This window comes from Dipodomys ordii, unplaced genomic scaffold (genome assembly GCF_000151885.1).
Source record: "Dipodomys ordii isolate 6190 unplaced genomic scaffold, Dord_2.0 Scaffold78, whole genome shotgun sequence".
Taxonomy (NCBI): Eukaryota; Metazoa; Chordata; class Mammalia; order Rodentia; family Heteromyidae; genus Dipodomys; species Dipodomys ordii.
In genome coordinates this window covers 7,619,798-7,640,860 of record NW_012267294.1, presented here as the reverse complement: position 1 = coordinate 7,640,860, position 21,063 = coordinate 7,619,798, and the positions used below count along the sequence as shown (strand labels likewise).

Genomic DNA, 21,063 nt, shown 5'->3' with positions numbered 1-21,063 from the left:
CTTGATTGCAGTTTGGGATAAAATACCATTCTTGGAACCAAGAAGACATGGTGGTTGTCAGCCATGTTTTTGGTTCACCTTTGACTGTAGTGTTTTTTGTTCTTTTTAAACTGGATGCTGGTGGCTCACGCCTGTCATCCTAGCTACTCAGGAGGCTGAGATCTGAGGATCAAAGGTTCAAAGCCAGCCCAGGCAGGAAAGCCCTTGAAACTCTTACCTCCACTTGTCTACCAAAAAGCTGGAGGTGGCACTGTGACTCAAGTGACAGAATGCTAGCTTTGAGCAAAAAAGGCTAAGGGACAGCCCCTGGCTCCAAGTTCAAGCCCTAGTACTGGCACATAAAGAACAACAACAAAAAGGTTTTTTTAGATAATGTCCCTTACCCAGGTAGAGTTTCCACTGTGTTGGTGAAATTGGTAAGTTAATGGATTCGAACACTCATCCTCTCTTGGAATTTATCGAGTCCCAGGTCTCAAACCACCCACGGGCAGAGTTGGTTCTCAAATGAGCCAGTCTGTGCATTGGTTGGACATGGCGTTTGTTAGGGAAATGTGCCCCTGATACAAAGACCTGTTGACACTCGCTGTCCCCCTCCCTGTCCCCCTCTCCCCCCCTCCCGCCCATCTGCCCCTGGGCATTATAAGCAAGCACTCCCTCCCCTGGTCCATGCCTGTGGTGAGTCTTGAAGCTATTTGCTTTGTGGTTGGCCTCCTGTCCATTGGGACATTGGGCTTTTTTTCATTTTCATTTTTCACCATCTCTGGTGCTTTTGAACTCAGAACCCCCATCCTCCCACCACCCAAAGTCCACATTCCAGCCCCATGATCTCATGGTACCAGGCGTGTCTCCCCTGCCATGCCGAGAGGCCACCCGCCAACTCTTGAGAGAGAATACAGACAGGAACATAAATTCACTGCCGTGAAGCGGGTTGCTCTCTGTATATTTTTAAGACCAGGGATCCGGGTCCTAGTTTTGAGGCTGTATTTTTTTTTCTTAACTAGCTCCTGCAAACTGAACAAAACATGTCTTGTTGGGGTATTTCTTGATGCTGCACCTCCCTCTGCATGGATGGACAGAATCTCAGGAACTGGAGAATGGAGATTTATTAGATCATGCCCAGCCCTCTCATGCCCCTCACAGGTCTTTTCTTCCCACAGTCTCTCCTCTGGTGTGTTTCTCTCCTAGTTTTCTCAAGAATTTGTTTTCTCCGTTTCTCAAGAATTTGTTTTCTCCATTTCTCCTGGGGAATAACTTCTTTGTGTGACCATAGGGGAATTTATGTAGACATATTCCTATTCTTTTTTTTCTTTTTTTCAGCTCAGTTTTCTTGGTCTTCATAATCCTTTACATTACCAGAAATATCCTCTCATCTTTCTAGAGCAGGTATTTCTAGATGGATTTTTTTTCTTCCTTTCCATTTATTAAGTTCAGAGTTTGTTTTTCTGCTTTGCTTTCGTTCTTCATCAATCAGCCCTAAAAGCCATTAATCATTTTCTATTGTACTGAAAATTATTTTGCTTATTCCCATATCAGGAATCCAGGGTTGGTGAAAATCAGTACTGGAGGAAACCTTACTAAAGCAGGATGTACTCATTCTCTGGCTCCCTCTCTCTCTCTCTCTCTCTCTCTCTCTCTCTCTGGTTCTCTCACTCACTCTGTTTTTCTCCAAACTTCAAATGGAAACTATTTTAAAACATTACTTCTAAACTATGAAGAGTTAAAGGCTGAGTATGAGTGTGTATGTATGTGCACGCACGTGTGCATGTGTATGTCTGTGTGGTTAGATTATGTTTGTTGTCAGTTACTCTTTCTTGTTTTTTTTGTTCTGGTCCTGGGACTTGAACTTAGGGAATGGATGCTGACCCTGAGCTTCTTTGGCTCAAGGCTAGCTTTCTACCACTTGATCCACAGCTTTACTTCTGGCTTTTTGGGTAGTTTCTTGGAGATAAGAATGTCACAGACTTTCCTGTCTGGCCTGGCTTTGAACCACAGTCCTGAAATCTCAGCCTCTTGAGTAGTTAGGATTACAGGTGTGAGCCACTGGCGCCCAGCTGTTCTCAGATACTTGAGTGGTATTTTTCATACCCTCAGAGCTATAAGTCTTTTGGATTTTTTCCTGAGGACTTGGATCCAGTTCAATTAGTACCCTTAGAACTAGGTTGTGGTATTCTACTTTAGACCTATATTAGGAGTAGAGAAAAGAAATAAGCTGTTGTTTGTAGTATTTGTAGAATTTAGAAAAACATTTAAGTAGCCCTGACAGTCACTTGTTTAAAGTAGGTTAGTAGACCACAGTGTCAGATAGAAGGACTAAAGCCTTAATATACAGTATGGTTTCCTGGAAGAGACAGTCCAATATGATAAAGACACTTATTTTATTTACAATGATAAGACCCCCCACTCTTGAGACTTGACTAGGTAATTCTAAAATGTATTGAGAAATATGGAAGACCAGGATGAGTAAGATACTGTTTTTTTATTGTTCTTATACTTTCCTTTATTTCATATTGGTTTATACACATTATATGGGGGGGAGGATTTCATTGTTTATGCTGTATTTCAGTCAGTTCCCCCTCCCTCATACTCCCCGTGCCATAACTTATAAGAAATATTGCCCACCACAGGTTTCCTTGTTGGGTAAGATACTTTTAAAAGAAAAAAAAAAAGATCTGCTGGGTACTCCTGTATTCATAGCTACTCGGGAGGCTGAGATCTGAGGATTATGAAGCCAGCCTGGACAAACAAATCCAAGAGACAGTTATGCCCAATTAGCCAGCAAAAAACCAGAAGTGGGTGTGGATCCATGGCAGAGTGCCAGTCTTCAGTGAAAAGGCAAAGTGCCTGTGGGAGGCCTGAGCTCAAGCACCAGCACCAGCACACACATAAAGATGGATTGACTTGATCTGTCTGGTCCCGACGTTCATTTACAAAACAATGTGACACTAGCACAGGTAAGGATACATATACAATTGGGCTAATAGGAAAAGACCAGGAAGTGGTGCTGTGGTGCAAGTGCTAGTATGCTGGCTTTGATCTTAGAAGTTCAGATATAGCATATACTCAGGCCCTGAGTTCAAGCTCCAGGGTTGATACACACACACACACACACACACACACACACACACATTAAAGCAAATTACAATACACTTTCCAAGTTTGAGTCCTAGTCTCAGACCTTAAAAAAAAAAAGGAAGAAAGAAAAAAGAAATAACCAACCTTTTAGGGGTTGGATGCATGTCTCTGTTGGTAGAGTGCTAAGACAGTGAGCAAATGCATGGGGCACCAAGTTCAAGTCCCAGTCTCAGACCCAACAACAACAACAACAACAAACAAGATTCTTTCCAGCTTCTTCTCGCAGGGTTCTGTGAGCTCAGAGACAGCACATCAGAGCAACGGAAGGAAGCAGTCCTCAGATATCATGTAGGGAAAGTGAATGCCTGCTTCATTCTGTATGCAAAAAATCCAAACCTTAGCTGAGCTGTGAGGATGGAGATTTCTTTCACCGTTCTGTAAAGCTATTGTGACTGCTTACCCTTAATTTTTTTATGATCTCATGGTTTGATTTGCTCTTACCAATTGCAAAGTCAGGACAGAGAAATCTCAGAGACTGTGATTTCCAATTAACTAGGGAAAAAAAACCCCAACCCTCCAAGTAGAAGAGCATGTCAGTCTCCTCAAGCATTTATCCATTTCCTCATGGTGAAGGCCATCACAATCTTTTTTTTTTTTGGTCAGTTGTGGGGCCTGAACTCTGGGCCTGGGCACTGTCCCTCAGCTCTTCAGCTCAAGGCTAGTGCTCTACCACTTGAGCCACAGGGCCACTTCCGGCTTTTTCTGCTTATGTGGTGCTGAGGGCCCATGCATGCAAGGCAAGCGCTCTACCACTGAGCCACCTTCCCAGCCGCCATCACACTCCTTTTGTTACAGCTTTTTGAGGTGCACCTTCTTATTCTCAATAGTCACCCAGTGTGCAGAAACACACCAGAAGGTGGCTATGAGATGATGACATAACCCCTGTTGATGAATTCTTTCCCATCTTGTTCTCTCCCTACTCTCTACCCTGATCATCTGCTCTTCTTCTCTCAACTTCATCTCGTTTGTTTTGGCGGTCCTGGGGTTTGAACTCAGTGCCCTGTGCTTAACCAGGCAAGCACCCTGCTACTCGAGTTCAAATCCCCCACCATGGCCTGGCTGTGTGACCGTGAGAAATAATGGATTAAGACCAGGGAGATGCGGAAAGTGACAGTGTGCCTCCCACAGTGGGTTTTGTGAGGATAAAATCGGGTAACACATGTCAGGCCCGGGCACAGCGCCTGGCTTGGCACAGAGTAAGCACAAAACAAACGTGTGTGATGATGGCTGGCTAGAAGAGTGCAGTTTACAGGAATAGAACTAGCTACTCTAGAGAGCTCCACGGGAGAGGAGGATCATGGGCCCTGCCTCAAAGACCGACGTGTTTGTTTTTCTTCCTTCCAGAATGACAGCGTAAAGCGAGTCTTTTCAGGCATTCAGCCGACAGGAATTCCTCACCTGGGAAATTACCTGGGTGCTATTGAAAGCTGGGTGAAGCTACAGGACCAGTATGAATCGGTGTTGTACAGCATCGTCGACCTGCACTCCATCACCGTCCCCCAGGACCCTGTCGTCCTTCGGCAGAGTGTCCTGGACATGACCGCAGCCCTTCTTGCCTGTGGCATCAACCCTGAGAAAAGCATTCTTTTCCAGCAGTCTCAGGTCAGCTTCTCCCATTACAACCACTGTTCTTTTCCCGTAATTCAGAGAACGGTGTGACTCCTTTGAACAAACTAGCTGGTCGTTGAACAAAACGAATGCTGAGCAGCTGAAACGCGTATTGGGCAGGAGGAAGGTCAAGGGGAGGGGGCGGGGGGGGGGAGGGACAGAGGAATTGAGGGAGGAAGGGTAGGGGTGTGAAAATGGAACTAGGGTTGGGAGGGAGGGGGAGAACAATTGAAGAGGCCACGTGGATTAACCTGACATGCTGAATTGAAACCACTATGTACAAACAACTATTTGATATTTTTGTTTGTTTGTTAGTTTTGTGCCAGCCCTGGGGCTTGAACTCGGGGCTTAGGCACTTGTCCTTGAGTTTCTTTTGCTCAGGGCTAGTGCTCCCCTACTTAAGTCACAGTTCCACTTCCTGTATAACAAATTATAAACTCAAAATTTATGATGAAATCATGGGGTGCTATATTGGTATCACTGGGTCTAGATTACAACTGAGAATACTTTTATTTTCAGAGTATTTGGACAAAGATTTTAATAGTTCCTAAAGCTCCGCTGGTGGTATTTTATATATATATTTTTTTCAAGAATGACTTGGTCAAATACAACTGTTTTAGTTTAATGTTTTGCCTTTATTGTGTGTGTGTGTGTGTGTGTGTGTGTGTGTGTGTGTGTGTCCATGTGTCCTGGGGCTAGCACTCTGCCACTTAAGCCACAGCTCCCCTTCTAGCCTATTGGGGGTTAATTGGAGATAAGAGTCTCACAGACGTTCCTGTCCAGGCTGGCTTTGAACTGTGATCCTCAGATTTCAGCCTCCTGAGTAGCTAGGGTTACAGGTGTGAGCCACTGGCGCCCAGCTGTTTTGCCTATATTCTTATCCTTAAGTGTCCCTATATTTCAATCCTATTTTTCAACTTCTCTCCCATGAGGTAGATTTGTAGTCTTTCATTTACCAAAAAGTCATATCTCATCAATAATTCTGGCCTGGGACTTGTTTTTCTCTGCTGGATTACATGCGAACAGATGAGTTCGTACTATTGAGTCATCTCCCAGAGAGCAAGGATCACATTTTCTTACCAGTGGTTTTGTGTAATTCCATTGTTGCTTTCTTGGCTCCTGCATTTGGAAGGCCTACCGAATAATTCCCATTGTTCATTCTTTATATAATAGCTTTTGAGAAGACTTGATAAAACAAGATAGGAAATTGGAAGACAAAATCCCAGTGTCTTATTTCCAAGCCAAGAAAGGCTCAGAACAAAGCCAGGATAGTTGAGTCTTAGCTTCACTATGGATACATTGGTCTATTCCTTGATTAGCAGATAGCCTGGCACAGAGACAAGGCAAAGAAGATAAAAATTCTGACATGGCCATGCCTTTGTTGTATGCTTTAACCTACAGCAAAAATCCAACCAATTAATGATGTTTCGTTGGTCATAAACTTTCATGATGATATTAATAAATGTTTTGATACCTACAGAACTTAACATAATGATTCACACAGAATCAAAACATATATAGTAGGCTGGCACTGGTGGCTATGCCTGTAATTTTAGCTACCTAGGAGGCTGAGATTGAAGCCAGCTTGGGCAAGAAAGTCCCTAAGACTTTTATCTCCAATTAAACAGCAAAAAGCAGGAAGTAAAGCTGGTAGAGCACCAGCTTTGAGTGAAAAAGCTAAGGGAGGAATAGTGCCCAGACCTTGAGTTCAAGACCCAGTGCTGGCACAAAAACACACAAATAAACAAACAAAAATATACAATTGAGCTGCAAGTGTAGTTCAGTGGTAGAGTATTTATGAGTATGTGTAAGGCCTCAATGCCACAAAGAAAAAAGAACAACACACACACACACACACGCATGCACACGTGCACACACACACACACACACACACACACACATGTATCTTCAAGCTGGGTACTAATGGCCCATACCTATAATTTTAGCTACTTAGGAGAGGTGAAAAGCCATCTGTCCATCGTTCATTCACTCCATCCTACCCCCCAGCACTACTTTTGCTGCCTTTCGGGTAAGAGACTTAATTCTCCTCCTACCTGCTCACCCTTCTCATGCTCTTGGCTCAAGAGCTGCTGCCTCAGGGCAGTGGGAGCTGGAGCATGCTCAGTGCCCTCATTCTCTCTTGCCTGGACCATCCTGTTACCATTCACTCCATTCCTCCTTTCACAGGGTGGTGGCTCAGGTACCTTTCCCCATCACAGTCCTCTTAGATGAAATCTACATCAGCACCTGGTTTTTGCCCTCTGGTAAAAAGTCCAACCTCAGTTTAGCTTAGGCCTTGGAAAGCCTCAACTAAGAGGCCCTGGAGGGCTCAGGCCAGTGTTTCTTTCACTATTTGGTGAAACTCTTGAGACTCAGCATTAATTTTTTTTTATGATCACATGATTTGATTTGCTCTTACCAATTACTCTTTGCTGAAAAAACATCTTCCAGTTTTATTTTGACAATGTTTGATAAATCAATTATTAACTTACAGGACAGATTATTTCACCCAGCTCAGGACTCTCATCCTAACTACTCAGGAGGCTGAGATCTGAGGATCTTGGTTTGAAGCCATCCTGAGAGGAAAAAGTCAGAGAGATTATCTCTAATTAACCACCAAAATCCCACAAGTGGAGATGTAGCTGAAATGGTAGAGCTCCAGCTGTGAGAAAGAAAGCCAAGTGGAGTGTGAGGACCCAACTACAGTACCAGCACAAAAACAAACAAAAACCAAACAGACAGCAAAAGAAGTAAAATTAAGAATTTTGGAAATTGTCAGCTAGAGAAAACTATTCTTTTTATAAATATGTCCTTCTGCTAAAGTATGAAGATAGTTTTCCCATGAGTTATCATTGTACATCAGGAAAAAAAAAACACCAACTCCTAGTAATGAGTTGAAGTAGGGAAAAAGAATTTAGCTATCTCATGACACTGATTTTTACCAATAATTTTCATCTCCAATCTTTTACATTCTTTCTCGGCGGTTTGGAGCAATGGAAGTGTTTTTTTTTCCTTATTATTTTCTTTTTCTTTCTCTCCCACTGGTCTGTAGACATGGTGCTTCCTTGAAAATATGTTTGCCATATGTGGGGAATTTTCCAGCTCCTTGCTTCTGAAAGGTGTGTGTGTATGTGTGTGTGTATGTGTGTACATGCATACACGTGTGTGTGAGAGAGTATCCCTGTGTGTGTATTTGGCATAGGTTTTCATCTGAGTGCCAAAGTCAATGGTCTTTTATTTCCAGAGTGCCTAAGTGCAGATTAGGCGTGAGACCCAGAGACGTCTCTGAGGCCCAGGTCCCCGCATCTTCCCTTATTGCTTTCCCTGCAACCTAATCGCCCTGCAGATGGGAAGTAGAGGGGGATACACAGCCTTCAGCACTGGCTCTCTGCCGAGGCCAGGAAAGCGAGGACAGTTTAAAGCGTCAGACGTGGAGTTGCAAGAGGTCCAGAGCGGGCCAGGGGAAGTCAAGGGAGCAGAATGGAATCTGCAGTTTTGGGATGAGGACTTGCTCTCTGATCAGAGTTTTGTTTTGTTGCCCAGGAAACTGAAATCAATGATAATAAATAAAAGAGGACCCTAGGGGAATGTGTTTCTGAATAAAGGCCAGAGGAACTGACCATATGAATCTTGGTTCACAGTGCACCAACAAAAGCCTGGATCCCCTTGTCCCTTTCTTAGAGGTGTGAAAACAAGGTTTAAAATCAGAAGTCTCTTTTGCCTTCCTTTATCCTGGTACTTTTGGAAACATACTTGAGTATGGATGTGTGTGTGTGTGTGTGTGTGTGTGTGTGTGTGTGCGCGCGTGTGTGTGCATGTGTGTGAGTGCTGGTGCTTTACCACATGAGCCACAGCTTCACTTCTGGCTTTTGCTGGTCGATTGGAGATAAGAGTCTCATGGATTTATCAGCTCTGGGCTGGCTTCAAACCTCAATCCTCAGATCCCAGCCTCCTTCCTGAGTAGCTAGGATTACAGGCATGAGGCACCAGCATCTGGTCTTACAAAGAGGAACATAAATTCCCATTTTATTTAAATAAAATGATATGCCATATTTGGCAAAATAGTAAGTTCATTGTACCCCACTATATGTGTGTGTGTGTGTGTGTGTGTACACACACACACACACACACATATATATATATATATATATATATATTCCTCCTCCCACATGTTCCTTCACATTATAAAGGATTTGTATAAGGGTAAAGTAGGATTAGAAGACAAATAGTAGGTTTAAGACACTACTTCTTTTTATCCTCAATAATAAAATATTTTCAGAAGAGTTTCTTATTTCTTTCCTTTTTTTTGCAAAGGCAGGGTGAGGCTTTTTAAGAAATATTGCAACCACTCAAAAAAGTATGAAGATGGATGACTGACTTTTGAAATGCTAACCTTTTGGCAGTACTTTCTTATGTTTTTTAGAAAATGGAAATAAAACATCACAAATATAATAGAAACTTTCTGTATTGCTCACTCAATTTCCACTCTACTCTCTGTTCTCCAAAGGGTATAACCTCTGTATCTATTTGATATTTATCATTCCTACATATGTGTTTAAATCTTTATTACAAATGATATGGCTATAAATAATATGTATTGTTTCTTTGGCATGATTTTTTTTGTGTGTATGTTTTGGTACTTGAGCTTGAGTTCAGAGCCTTAGGATCTCAGCTACTTTTGCTCAAGGCTGGTGCTCTACCACTTGAACCATACCTCCACTTCCAGCTTTCTGCAGGCTAATTGGACGTAAGAATCTCATGGACTATTTTGGCTTCTAACTGTGATCCTCAGATCTCATTCTTCTGAATAGATAGGATTACAGGGATGAGCCATTGATACCCAGATTTCTTCTCCCATTTAAAAAAAAAAAAACTTCCCTTCTCTTTCTTCTTAAACCTTTATTCTGTTCCCCTTCTTCCTTCTCCTTCTGTTTGTAATTTGACTGCCTTTGTGAAATGTAAGCACCATTTTGAGAAACAGTCCTTGGGCCAGAGTTGCTGACCTGTGCCGTGTAGGAGTGTCCCCTGTGCCAGGTGACTGACAGGGCACCCCTCCCACCAATGTGGGGATGACCCACAGACTCCCTTAGCCAACGGGAAGCAAGGGCCCTGATGACATTGAAAGTTATTGTCTGAGAAGTACACCCTGCCTGCTCTTTTGAGCTACCGTTTGCATGGAACAGCTTCTGATTTTTCCACTTTCAAGCTGGATGAATCCTTAAAGCCAATGTGGGTCTCCTGTTGGCAGTATATAGTTGGATCTTGCTTTTTATTTTTATTTTTAAATCCATTCAGCCATTCTGTCTTTTGATTGGAGAATAGAGTCATTTACATTCAAGATTAGGATTGGTAGATAGGGACAGACCTATGCTGCCATTTAGTTATTTGTCTTTTGAATGCTTTGTAGTTCCTTTGTTTTCTTTCTCTCTTGGTGTCTACTGCATTGATTCACTGCTTGCTTGCTTGCTTGCTTTTTGTGCCAACTCTGAGGTTTGAACTCAGGCCTGGGGCACTGTCCCTGAGCTTTGCTTTTTTTCCTTGAGGCTAGTGTTCTACTGCTTGAGACACACTCTTTCTCCTGGGTTTTTGGTAGTTAATTGGAGCTGAGAGTTTCACAGATTTTCCTGCTTGAGCTGGCTTCAAACCATAATCCTCAGATCTCAGCTTCCTGAGTAGCTAGGATTACATGTGTGAGCCACTGACTGGTAATTCTTTGGTTTCTGTAGTGCCAAATTCAGGTCCTTATCATTTTTGTATCTGCTTTATTTTTTTATATCAATGGGAATAATATTTAAAAGACCATTCCATGTTTGCTTCAGTGCTCTTGTGCTTTTTCCTTTGTCATGAAAATGGAGTACACCAGAAAGGGGGCTACTTCTTCATTTTGGGTGCTGGAATGAAACGATAGGTAAATACAAGGGAAAGCTATAGATTAATATGGAGTGTGACTAGAAAAGAAACAGGTTCCTTCAACCACTTACATCTTGGGCTATTTGTTACCCAGTATGGCTTAACAAAAGCTGATGGGTATATTGGTATAAGTAACAAAGAATGCAGACCCTGACACCTCATGTAAGCTATAGAACTCAGCTGGAGGTGACTTAAAAGTCTGGAGCTAGCTCGGCTTTGGAAGCATTGGATAAAGACTTTAGGGAACTCTAGTTGTGTCCAGGCAGACATTCACTGGCCTACACGCCTTGATAGGAGACAAGCCAGTCCAGGAGAGTGAGAGTGTATCATTGATACAGAATCTCTTTTAATTAAAATCAGATCCCCAAACAAGGTTCTTGTTAAAGGATTTGTCATGGGGATGATATGAGCCTAATAAAAATAACTCAGCATGAAATTGCTCGTTTCCTAGCGGAAGCAATAAAGGGAAACTTGTGAGTCTGAAGAGCCTTCCCAGTGTCTTAACTAAAGCTTACAGGATCTGATTCCTGGGAAGATAGTGTGGGTGCCGGCGATAGTGAGGTCCTAGAAGACATTGCAAGTACCTTAGAGATTCAATCCAGCCATTCATTGAACCAGTCTCCGTGGGCCGCATGGCTAGCAGCTATGTATCTTGGAATCACGGTTGCCTGGACTCCTTTTTTGAATTAAAAATCTTTTTTGGAAAAAATAATACAGGTAATGACATAATACACATTCGTGTTCCCAACGCCAAGGATGAATATGTTAATATCTTGTCATATTTGCTTCAACTTCCTTATTTAAAAAAAAAAAGAAAGAAACTGCAAGTGAAGGTGACTTAATCCTTGGCATTGCCTAGAGCCTTTATCTCTCCTTTATCTTCCCTCCTTCCGTTTCCTCTGACCCTAGGCTAACCCTAGGCAACCAAACTCTTGGGTTTGATATGAATCAACCTAACTTGTGCTTTATATCTATATATACTCGTATTTTGCACTCATCATTAAAGAGCAAAAACATGAAGCATATGAGCAGGTGGTAAAGCACATGGGAAAATCCAGGTTGGACAGGATGGTGTGGCCTGGGCTCTGGTGTAGTAAGGTAAATATCAGGGGTCCTGGGCAGTACCAACTGGTGTCGCTAAGATATCCACAGAACACCAGCTATGTGGACCCCTTGTCAAACCCAAAAGCTCTATATGGTATACTTCTTACCCCATTTTTGTTTTGTGTGGGTACACCAATGTCAGGGCTCGAACTCAGGGCCATTCTTAGCTTTCTTGCTCACAGTTGGTACTCAATCACCTGTGCCATTCCTCCCATCCAGCATTCTGCTGATCAATTGGAGATGCACTCTTGAAGACATTTCTTCCCAGGCTAGAAGTGAGTCTCAATCCTCCCTATCTTAGACTCCTGACTAGCTAGGATTACAAGTGTGAGCCACCAATGCCTGGCTCAGTCATCTCTTCTCTTTCCTGTGTGGGGTGCATTCCTGTTCTTCCTTCAGGAATATTGAACACTGAGTTTTCCATTCTGCTCTATAGTCAGTGGTTCTTCTCCTGCTTAGTGCCACAGGCACTAAGCCTACCTTAAACTTTTTTCACTCTATAGCCCCTTCCTGTTATCCCATCTCTATTCTTAAAAAACAAATGTTTTACACATGTGATTAAACTGCACAAAGCCAAACATTTCTGCATAATGAGTGCATGCAAAACTGGAGAAACTGAAATATGAGATGCAGAATAATATCCTGGTTATAATATTAAACTGTAGTATGTGGTTATGTAAGACATTGACAAGGGGGAAACAGAATGAAGGATGTACGAATTCCCAGTGTTATTTCTTACAGTTATAGGTGAATCTACAATTATTTCAAAACAAAAGAGTTAAAAGTATTCCTTAAAAGTGTCAGTAAGGGGGCTGGGAAGGTGGCTCAGTGGTAGAGTGCTTGCCTTGCATGCATGAGGCCCTGGGTTCAATTCCTCAGCACCACATACACAGAAAAAGCTGGAAGTGGGTGCTATGGCTCAAGTGGTAGAGTGCTAGCCTTGAGCTGAAGAGCTCAGAACAGTGCTCAGGCCCAGAGTTCAAGCTCCACAACCAGCAAAAAAAAAAAAAAAGTGTCAGTAAGTACTGACTGTTTACTGTGTGTTAGGTACCATGCTCAGCACTGTGGTTGTCTCATTGTATTGCTTGAAATCTGAGACACAGAAAGGTTAAGTCATTTACTCTGGGTTGCTTAGCTAATAAGTGGCAGAACTAGCATTCAGATCCTACCAACCTCCATCCCAAAATACCACTCTGCTTAGCCCATTGTCTGTTTGGCTTCATATCCTGCCTCCAAGTCTGGCTCTTCTTCTCTTTGTAAATTTAGCTTCTGTTCCAATCACTTGAAATTGCTTTGGTCGGGATCAGTTGCCAGTTCCACCTGTCTCTTTCTGCATGCAGCCTTTGCCAGAGTTCTTCCCTTACCAAACACTTTCTGAGGGCGTGTGGTGTGCCAGATTGCGCTCTACTGGAACAAACAAGACAGAGAAAACTTCAGTAAGGAGGAACACATCTAGGCCAGAAATGGAGCGTTAAGCACAAGAGCTCATGGACAGTGCCCAGTCCCTGAGTTTAAACCCCAAACAAACAAAGCAACACACTTCACTCATTACCAGCTCCTTTCTGCTTACCGCTGCCACCAAGCTGTTTGTGGATGGTCAGTGGGCAGCTGGTTGTCGCCTCCCTTCTGTTTCCAATGCTTTTTTTGTCTGTAATTTCACGACATAGGAAAATATTATTTTTAAATATCTAGCACGTTTTGTGGCAGTACTTGGGCTTGAACACAGGACCTGGGTACTGCCCCTTCACTTTTTCAGTCCAGGCTGGTGCTCTACCACTTGAGCCACACCTCCACTCTGGCTCTTTGCTGGTTAATTGTAGGTAAGCATCTCATGGACTTTTACTGCCCAGGCTGGCTTCAAATCTCGATCCTCAGATCTCAGGTTCCTGAGTAGCTAGGATGATGGATGTGAGCTGCTGGCGCCTGGCATGTCTAACGCTCGCTCTTTCTTCCAGGAGTCTCAATCCTTCTATGTACTTGTCAAGAATATGAAAAGAAATCCTGAAATAGCACCTTTCTTATGGAATTATTAAAGATGAATTGTGGGGTGGGGGGAGATCAATTGTCTTTGACCTACTACCTACTTTCCCCATATGATGATAATTTAAATTAATTTGATGCTTTCTAATCTGGAAACACCAGGAGTATCTGGGCCGAATATGAGGTTTCATTTCACATGTCCAAACAAAAAGCTACTCCAAGGGAAATGCTTGAGTTATGGCGACATGGGGCTAGCTTTTGCGTAGCACCAAAGCCAAGCATTTGCAGCAGAGTTTCGAGAGGGAGGTGTCTTGTCTCTTTCCACATGTCCGTGGTCGTTCTGTGTTTTCATTCCATTCCTCCAACTCAGGAAAGAAGAAGAAGCATTCTTTCACACTTCTTCATGCCCAAACCCAGCTCTGTATTCATCCTACTGGGAATGGATTTTGCCTCATAATTGAAAGCAACTCTAATCCCCTTGCTCATGTCCCGGGTGACTTGTTTGTGTCTGATAACTGTTTATGGATAGCAGAAATAGCCAATTTTCTTGTACAGTACTGTCAAATCCATTGTCTTCAAGGAAACCAAATACATCTTGAACAAAAGATGGGAGATTTGACCCGGTGACTTGCAAGGCATTAAAAGTGATTCCTTGTCAAATGCATGAAAAACAACTCTTCCCTTTCTCTAACTTGAGGGAGAAAAAGGGGAGAGAGGGAGAGAGAGAGAAAAAAAGAGAGAGAGAGAGAATCTCACACCAGATGGCAATTCTTTGCTAGCAAAATAGGCTTGGGTTGGTTCAGCTCCATTCCTTTATGTTCCTTTTGCAAAACCCACAAAAAAACACATTTGGGGCCACTTTGTGGAGTTGGCAACCGTCTCTGCGTTTTAAGGAAATCATATGGACACAAAGAAGCCACAGCTGATGAAGGGCTGGGAACCCCAGGGCTTGGAGTGGGATGCAGAGGACTGAAATTTAGGTCATCAGTTAGAATGTGGCCTGGGCCTGAGATTATTCCCGATTTTACCAAGTTTGGTTACTTGATTAGATTTGATTCACATGAAAACAAATTGAGGGAAGCTTGTTGACTGGACCTCTTCTTTAGAGGATAAGAGAAAGAGGGAGGAAAAGAAAGAAGGAGGAGGAGACAAGGGAAGAAGGAAAGGAAAAGAAAGGAGAAGGGGGAATGAGGGGGAAAGAAGCGGGGAAGAGGAAAAGAAAGGAGATGGAGGAAGAGAAGGAACTAGCAACTATAAAATTACCCTTTGGATGGTCAGAAGATAAAATGATTCCTAATTTCTAGATCATTCTTAATGCAGAGAATTTAAGCTTTATGATGTTCAGTGCCTTTTTCTACTGCTCACATGTAAGATATTATAGCTGTTTAAGTGATTTAGAAAGCACTTGAGACCTGTGTGTGCACATGAGCGAGAGAGAGAGAGAGAGTGAGAGTGAGAGAGTGAGTTAGGCTCTGGCTCATGCCTATTAATTCTATCCACAAAGGAACCTGAGATCTGAGGATCAGGGTTGAAAGTCAGCCTTGGCAGAAAAGCAGAAAAGTTCGTGAGACTCCTATCTCCAATTAACTAGCAAAAAACCTGAAACTCCAAGTGTGATTCAAGTGGTATAGCACCAGCCTTAAGCACAAAACTAAGGGACAGTACTTAAGCCCTGATTTTAAGCCCAGTACCTGAGTGAGGAAACAGGCAGGGAAGGTGTGGGGGATGGAATGGGAGTGCAGGACAGGAAGAAACTTTATCAGTAAAGATGTTGAAGACTCTGGTCACTCTTAGCTAAGGATGTTAATGAGGAGGACTTAGAACATTACATTTGATGGTGCCAGTGGCTCACATCTGTAATAGCTACTAGCCACTCAAGGAGACTGAGACCTGGAAGATCAAAATTTGAAACTGACCTGAGAAGAAAGTTCATGAGACTCTAGTTAACTAGCAAAATACTGGCCTGTTGGTGTGGCTCAAGTTGTAGAATGCCAGCCTTGAACAAGAGAACTGAGAGTAATAAGTCCTGAGTTCAAGCCCCATCATGATACCAAAAAAATCAACTCTGTGTGTATTTGTATCAATTGGCTTTTATGATTTCTTCTTCACCTAAGGCCCTGAATGCATCCTGAATAACAACCTAGCCCCTTGTACCTTTTTTAAAAATCTGGAGGTATTTTCAATCATTTAAGATAATATTTGCTGTCTCTTAGAAAATATGACCCATCTTTGCTAATGATCTTTTATTCCCACAGGTGTCTGAGCACACGCAATTAAGTTGGATCCTAACCTGCATGGTCAGACTGCCTCGATTACAACATTTACACCAGTGGAAGGTAGAGGCCCACACAGTGTTTTTGATAACCAAAATCCTCCCTGTCTGGTACCTGCCATTGGCATCTTTTATCTCTCTGCTCAGGTATTAAATGGAAAGAGAAAGGGCTCATCAAGATACCTCCTGACATGCAACTCCTGCTCCTTTTCTTCTGTGTTGGCTAGACTTGATCATGATTTTGAACTTACCACATGGTAATTGACAAAAAGGAGCACCATTTCTGAATGACTAGGCCTTCCAACAAACTGGCAAAAGAGACAACATCTTAAATTTAACATTTAAACAAGTTGAGCTCAGGCAACTGTTCAAACCCACAGGGAGAAAAAAAATTAAGGCTGTCCCTCTTCTAAGAAGTTGAACTGAGAAAGATAAATTGGATAATTTGCAGTACTTTACTTCCATTTCTTCCTGCAATTGGATAACTCGAAGGTCAGCAGCCCCCACCGACGTCAACACTCATTTCATTTTCAAGCCTCTTTTGAGGCTGTTTTCAGGGCTATTGATTTCCACTCCTGTTGGTCTTCAAAGCCTTCACAGGCCCTGCAGAGAGTAGCAGATGTTTTCATGACTATATATTAATTGTACAGCGAGGGTTCACCGTGGTATTTCACACATGCATACATTGTACTCAGAGCAAATTAACCCCTCTGTTACTTCCTCTTTCCCCATTCTGGCAACCCCACTATTCTTCTACAGGTTTCTGGAAGTTTCATTAAACCAACTGCATACACAGACTCAATGAATTTCAGCGATCCTCCCTCCCCTTCCCTGTAGTTCTCTTTCCCCTCACTGCTTCCCCATTTTCTTCCCAGTCTCACAGTTACAATCATGTTGTGTGTGTGTGTGTGTGTGTGTGTGTGTGTGTGTGTGTGTGTGTATGCATGCATGCATCATATACATATATGTAGGTTTTAGGTCTAGATTCTACCTATAAGAGAAATCATATGATCTTTGTCCTTGTAAACTTGGCTTCTTTCACTTAACATGAGGATTTCCAGTTCCAATCATGTGATTGCATTCCTTTTTTTTTTTTAATTGGACCTTGCCTTCTCATTCACTTTTCCATTCCAGGCTGACACTCTCCTACTTGAGCCGTATCCTCATTTCCAGCTTTTTGGTGGTCAGTTGGAGATAAGAGTCTCATGGATGACTTTCCTGTCCAGGCTGGCTTCAAACCTCGACCCAAGGTCTCAGCCTCCTGGGTAGCTAGGATTACACACATAAATCACCATGACTCCACAAAATTGAGTTGTTTTCCTCTTTTCTGGTTTCTAAGTTAAAAGCTCATGATTTTTCCCAAGTGATGCAAGGAAACCTTATCAGGGACACTGCAGCAGGGCATGCTAATTTACCCTACTTCTGGAGATTTAATTTCATGATCATTTCTGATCTTATTTATAAAATCCAAAATGTATCTGACTTTGGAGCCTGGTACGTGTCTTTGTCTTTAACAAAATAAAGAACCAATAGTGGCCTGGAGTGCAGCTGGGTGGTATATAATACATGCTTACTATGAGTTATGAGGGAGGCCCTGGACTCAGTCTCCAACACCAAATACAAATTAAATCAACAAGATAAAGGCAGCTGGCTCATACCCATAATCCTAGCTACTCAGGAGACTGAGATCTGAGGATCATCGTTCAAAGCCAGCTCAGCAGAAAAGTCTATGAGAGGGCTGGGAAGGTGGCTCAGTGGTAGAGCGCATGCCTTGCATGCCAGAGTCCCTGGGTTCGATTCCTCAGCACCACATAAGCAAAAAAGAAAAAAGCCAGAAGTGGCGCTGTGGCTCAAGTGGTAGAGTGCTAGCCTTGAGCTGAAGAGCTGAGGGACAGCGCCCAGGCCCAGAGTTCAGGCCCCATGACCAGACCCAAAAAAAAGAAAAGAAAAGTCTATGAGACTCTTATCTCCCATTAACCAGCAAAAAGGTAGAAATGGAGTTGTAACTCAAGTGGCAGAGTATTGGCTTTGAGTGAAAAAAGTTAAGGGTTAGCGCCCAGGCCCAGAGTTCAAGACCCAGGACTAAAAAAATAAAAAAAAATGAATACGTAAAAATAAAATGTCTTGACTCATATAATTAGGTTCAAATCAGGTCTTCCCCCTCTTCTCAACTCCCATAGACTAAGAGTGCCAAGCAGCAGCAGGAAGGAACGATGGGTCTGCTAACCTACCCAGTGCTCCAGGCTGCAGACATTCTGTCCTACAGGTAAGGGGAGAGCCTACCCAGGCTCATACATGTTTTTTATGTGGGTCTGCTTGTTTGTTTGCCTTCCAGTACCAGGATTTGAACTCAGGGCCTCAGTTATGCCGAACTTTCCTGTTTAGCTGATCCTCTACTACTTGAGCCATGGCTTTTGCCCAACATTTTACTGGATATTTTGGAGATAAAATCTCATAGACTTTTTTGTCTGGACTGGCTTCAAACCATTATCCTCTGGATCTCAGCTTCCTGAGAATTTTTTCTAAGAAGCTGAACTGAGAAAGATCAATTTGATAATTTGCAGTACTTTACCTCCATTTATTCCTATGGCTGGAGAGCTCATGGATTCTCCACGAGTACTTTCCCGCCCCTTTCTCCCAGTGCTAGGCTCTGATTCTTCCCCAGTTGAGCTAGAGCTCTTTACCTCTAAGTCCAATAGCTTGGAGATGTTATCTGGTACCTTCAAACAGGACTCCAAAGTCCTCAGACCCTTGTGAAGGAATCATCCTGAGGAGAGGCTGCTGAGCTTCTGAGCATGCGTACACATAGGGTGTCTTGTGTTCACTTAAGTGCTGGAATCTTGATAATATTTAATATGTCTAAATACACTTTCTACTTCTCTTGGGAAGTCTAGATTGCTTTTCTCTAATAGGTAGCAAGACAAAAATATAATATGGTCCTAAAGAAGTAAGGTAGAAAGATTCCATAAAGAACGTTGACTTTTTTTAACCTGTAAAATGTGACTCATTATTCAGTACAAGGGTTATTAGAAGATTAAAAATGAAATATGATACACACAGCATGGTGACTGGGAAATGTTACCTGTTTGTGGTTAATCATGTGATTGATAATGTTGATTATTGTGTCTGATTTTCTTTTTCAAACCCTACTGTGTGTGTGTACGCGCGCGTTCACGCGCATGCACATGTGCACCAGTTCTAGGGCTTAAACTCAGGGTTGGGAAGCTGTCTAGCTCCTTTGCTCAAGGCTGGTGCTCTACCACTTCTGGCTTTTTGGTGGTTAATTGGAGATAATAATCTTACGGGTTTTCCTGCCTGATCTTGCTTTGACCTGTGATCCTCAGATCTCAGTCTCTTGAGTAGCTAGGGTGACAAGTGTGGGACACCAGTACCACCACTTTAAATCACAACAGCAAAACTTACACAAAGTTCTTTTTCCTTCTGCCTAATTTCTCAGATAGAAGATTGGTTTTTACTCTAGAGCTTAGCACTCATGAGGTTTGTTTTCCGTTTCTTAAAATGGAAAACTTTCACATTATTGTTGTTGTTGTTGTTGCAGAATGCTCCTCTGTGGCATGTGAGAATTTCCAGCATCATTCCATGCAAGCTTTGGGGCCATTATTAAGTAGAATGGCCACACACCTGTCTATCTGATAACTCAGACCACTACCAAGTGAAGAACCGGTTGGTTTTGTGTACAACATGCAAATGCCAGGCAGAGGGGTGATTCCTGGACTGGCCAGGACAGGGGGCGGGTCAGGGAGGGAATTATAGAACACCACTGACATTAAACTGTTACAATTGTTTATTTCTGAAATTTTCTACTTAAGGTTTTTATTTTTATATCACAGTTGATCCCCAAGTAAATAAAACTTCAGAAATTAAAACTGGATAAATTGGCAGAATGCTAAAAGATACTATCATTCTCTTTGTCTATAATGTGAACATATACATTCTAACTCAGGGGAGGGGGTATGGAGCAATTTATATATTAATTGATATCACCTGGGATAAACTCACTTAAAAAAAATTTAAGATACGAAAGGAAGCTTTTAAAATGCTGATATTAGCAAAAACAGCTTCTTAGGATCGCAAAACCTGTTTTATGTGCTGCCCTTTTTAAAGCTGAGCCTGAGGTTTTAAAAATCCTTTTATCTTATACAAAAACCATAAGTATTTCAGACATGGAAGGTAAACCTTAAGAGTATCCTGATGGCTTCTTGTCTGCCTGCCCCTTCGACATCACATAAAAACATGGCATCCTTCTAGCCATGGAGGTCTCAGTTATCAGTTAACTCCCAGCCTACCTTAGGAGCATTTAACTGTTTTTGTTGTTGTTTTTGGCTAGTCCTGGGGCTTGAACTCAGAGCCTTGGCATTGTCCATGAGCTTCTTTTGCTCAATGCTAGCACTCTACCACTTGAGCCACAGCGCTACTTGCGGCTTTTTCTGTGTATGTGATACTGAGGAATTGAACCCAGGGCTCATGCATGCTAGGCAAGCACTCTACCACCAAGCCATCTTCTCAGGTCCCACACTTAACTTTTACTGATCTGGTTATTAAAAGAACATTCTCCTCTTCTAAAAAGAGGAGAATTGAGGGAGGGTCTCACCTGTCTTCATCTGCATCCTGGTGTTTTGGTTTGTTCAGAAAAATAGATTCGAATGATTTTCCTAGCTAGGCACAGCCTGTAATCCTACATCATGCTTATAATCCTAGCTACTCAGGGGGCTGAGATCTAAGATCTAACTTGAGATCTAAGATCTAACCTGGATGAGAAAGTCTGGGAGGCTCCTATCGCTGATTACTCACCAAAAGGAAGCTGGAATTACAGGTGTGGCTCAAGTGATACAGCACCAGCCTTGAGCAGAAAAAGCTAAAGGACAGCACTTAGGCCCAGAGTTCAAGTCCTGTACTGGAGGCACAAATGGGAGGAAGGAAAGAAGGGAGGGAGGGAGGAAGGGAGGGAGGGAGGGAGGAAGAGAGGGAGGGAGGAAGGAGGAAGAAAGGAAAGGAAAGAAGGAAGGAAGGAAGGAAGGAAGGAAGGAAGGAAGGAA

General features: G+C 42.6%; 1 protein-coding gene across 1 annotated transcript in view; it reads left to right on the top strand.

The window, feature by feature from the left end:
- Wars2 (tryptophanyl tRNA synthetase 2, mitochondrial) overlaps positions 1 to 21,063 on the top strand; it is a 51,507-nt gene that overhangs the window by 23,324 nt on the left and 7,120 nt on the right. The window contains exons 2-4 of the mRNA XM_013024659.1: positions 4,477 to 4,734; positions 15,990 to 16,070; positions 18,187 to 18,272. Of these exons, the coding sequence (XP_012880113.1) occupies positions 4,477 to 4,734; positions 15,990 to 16,070; positions 18,187 to 18,272 (425 nt within the window). The remainder of the gene's footprint in view (positions 1 to 4,476; positions 4,735 to 15,989; positions 16,071 to 18,186; positions 18,273 to 21,063) is intronic.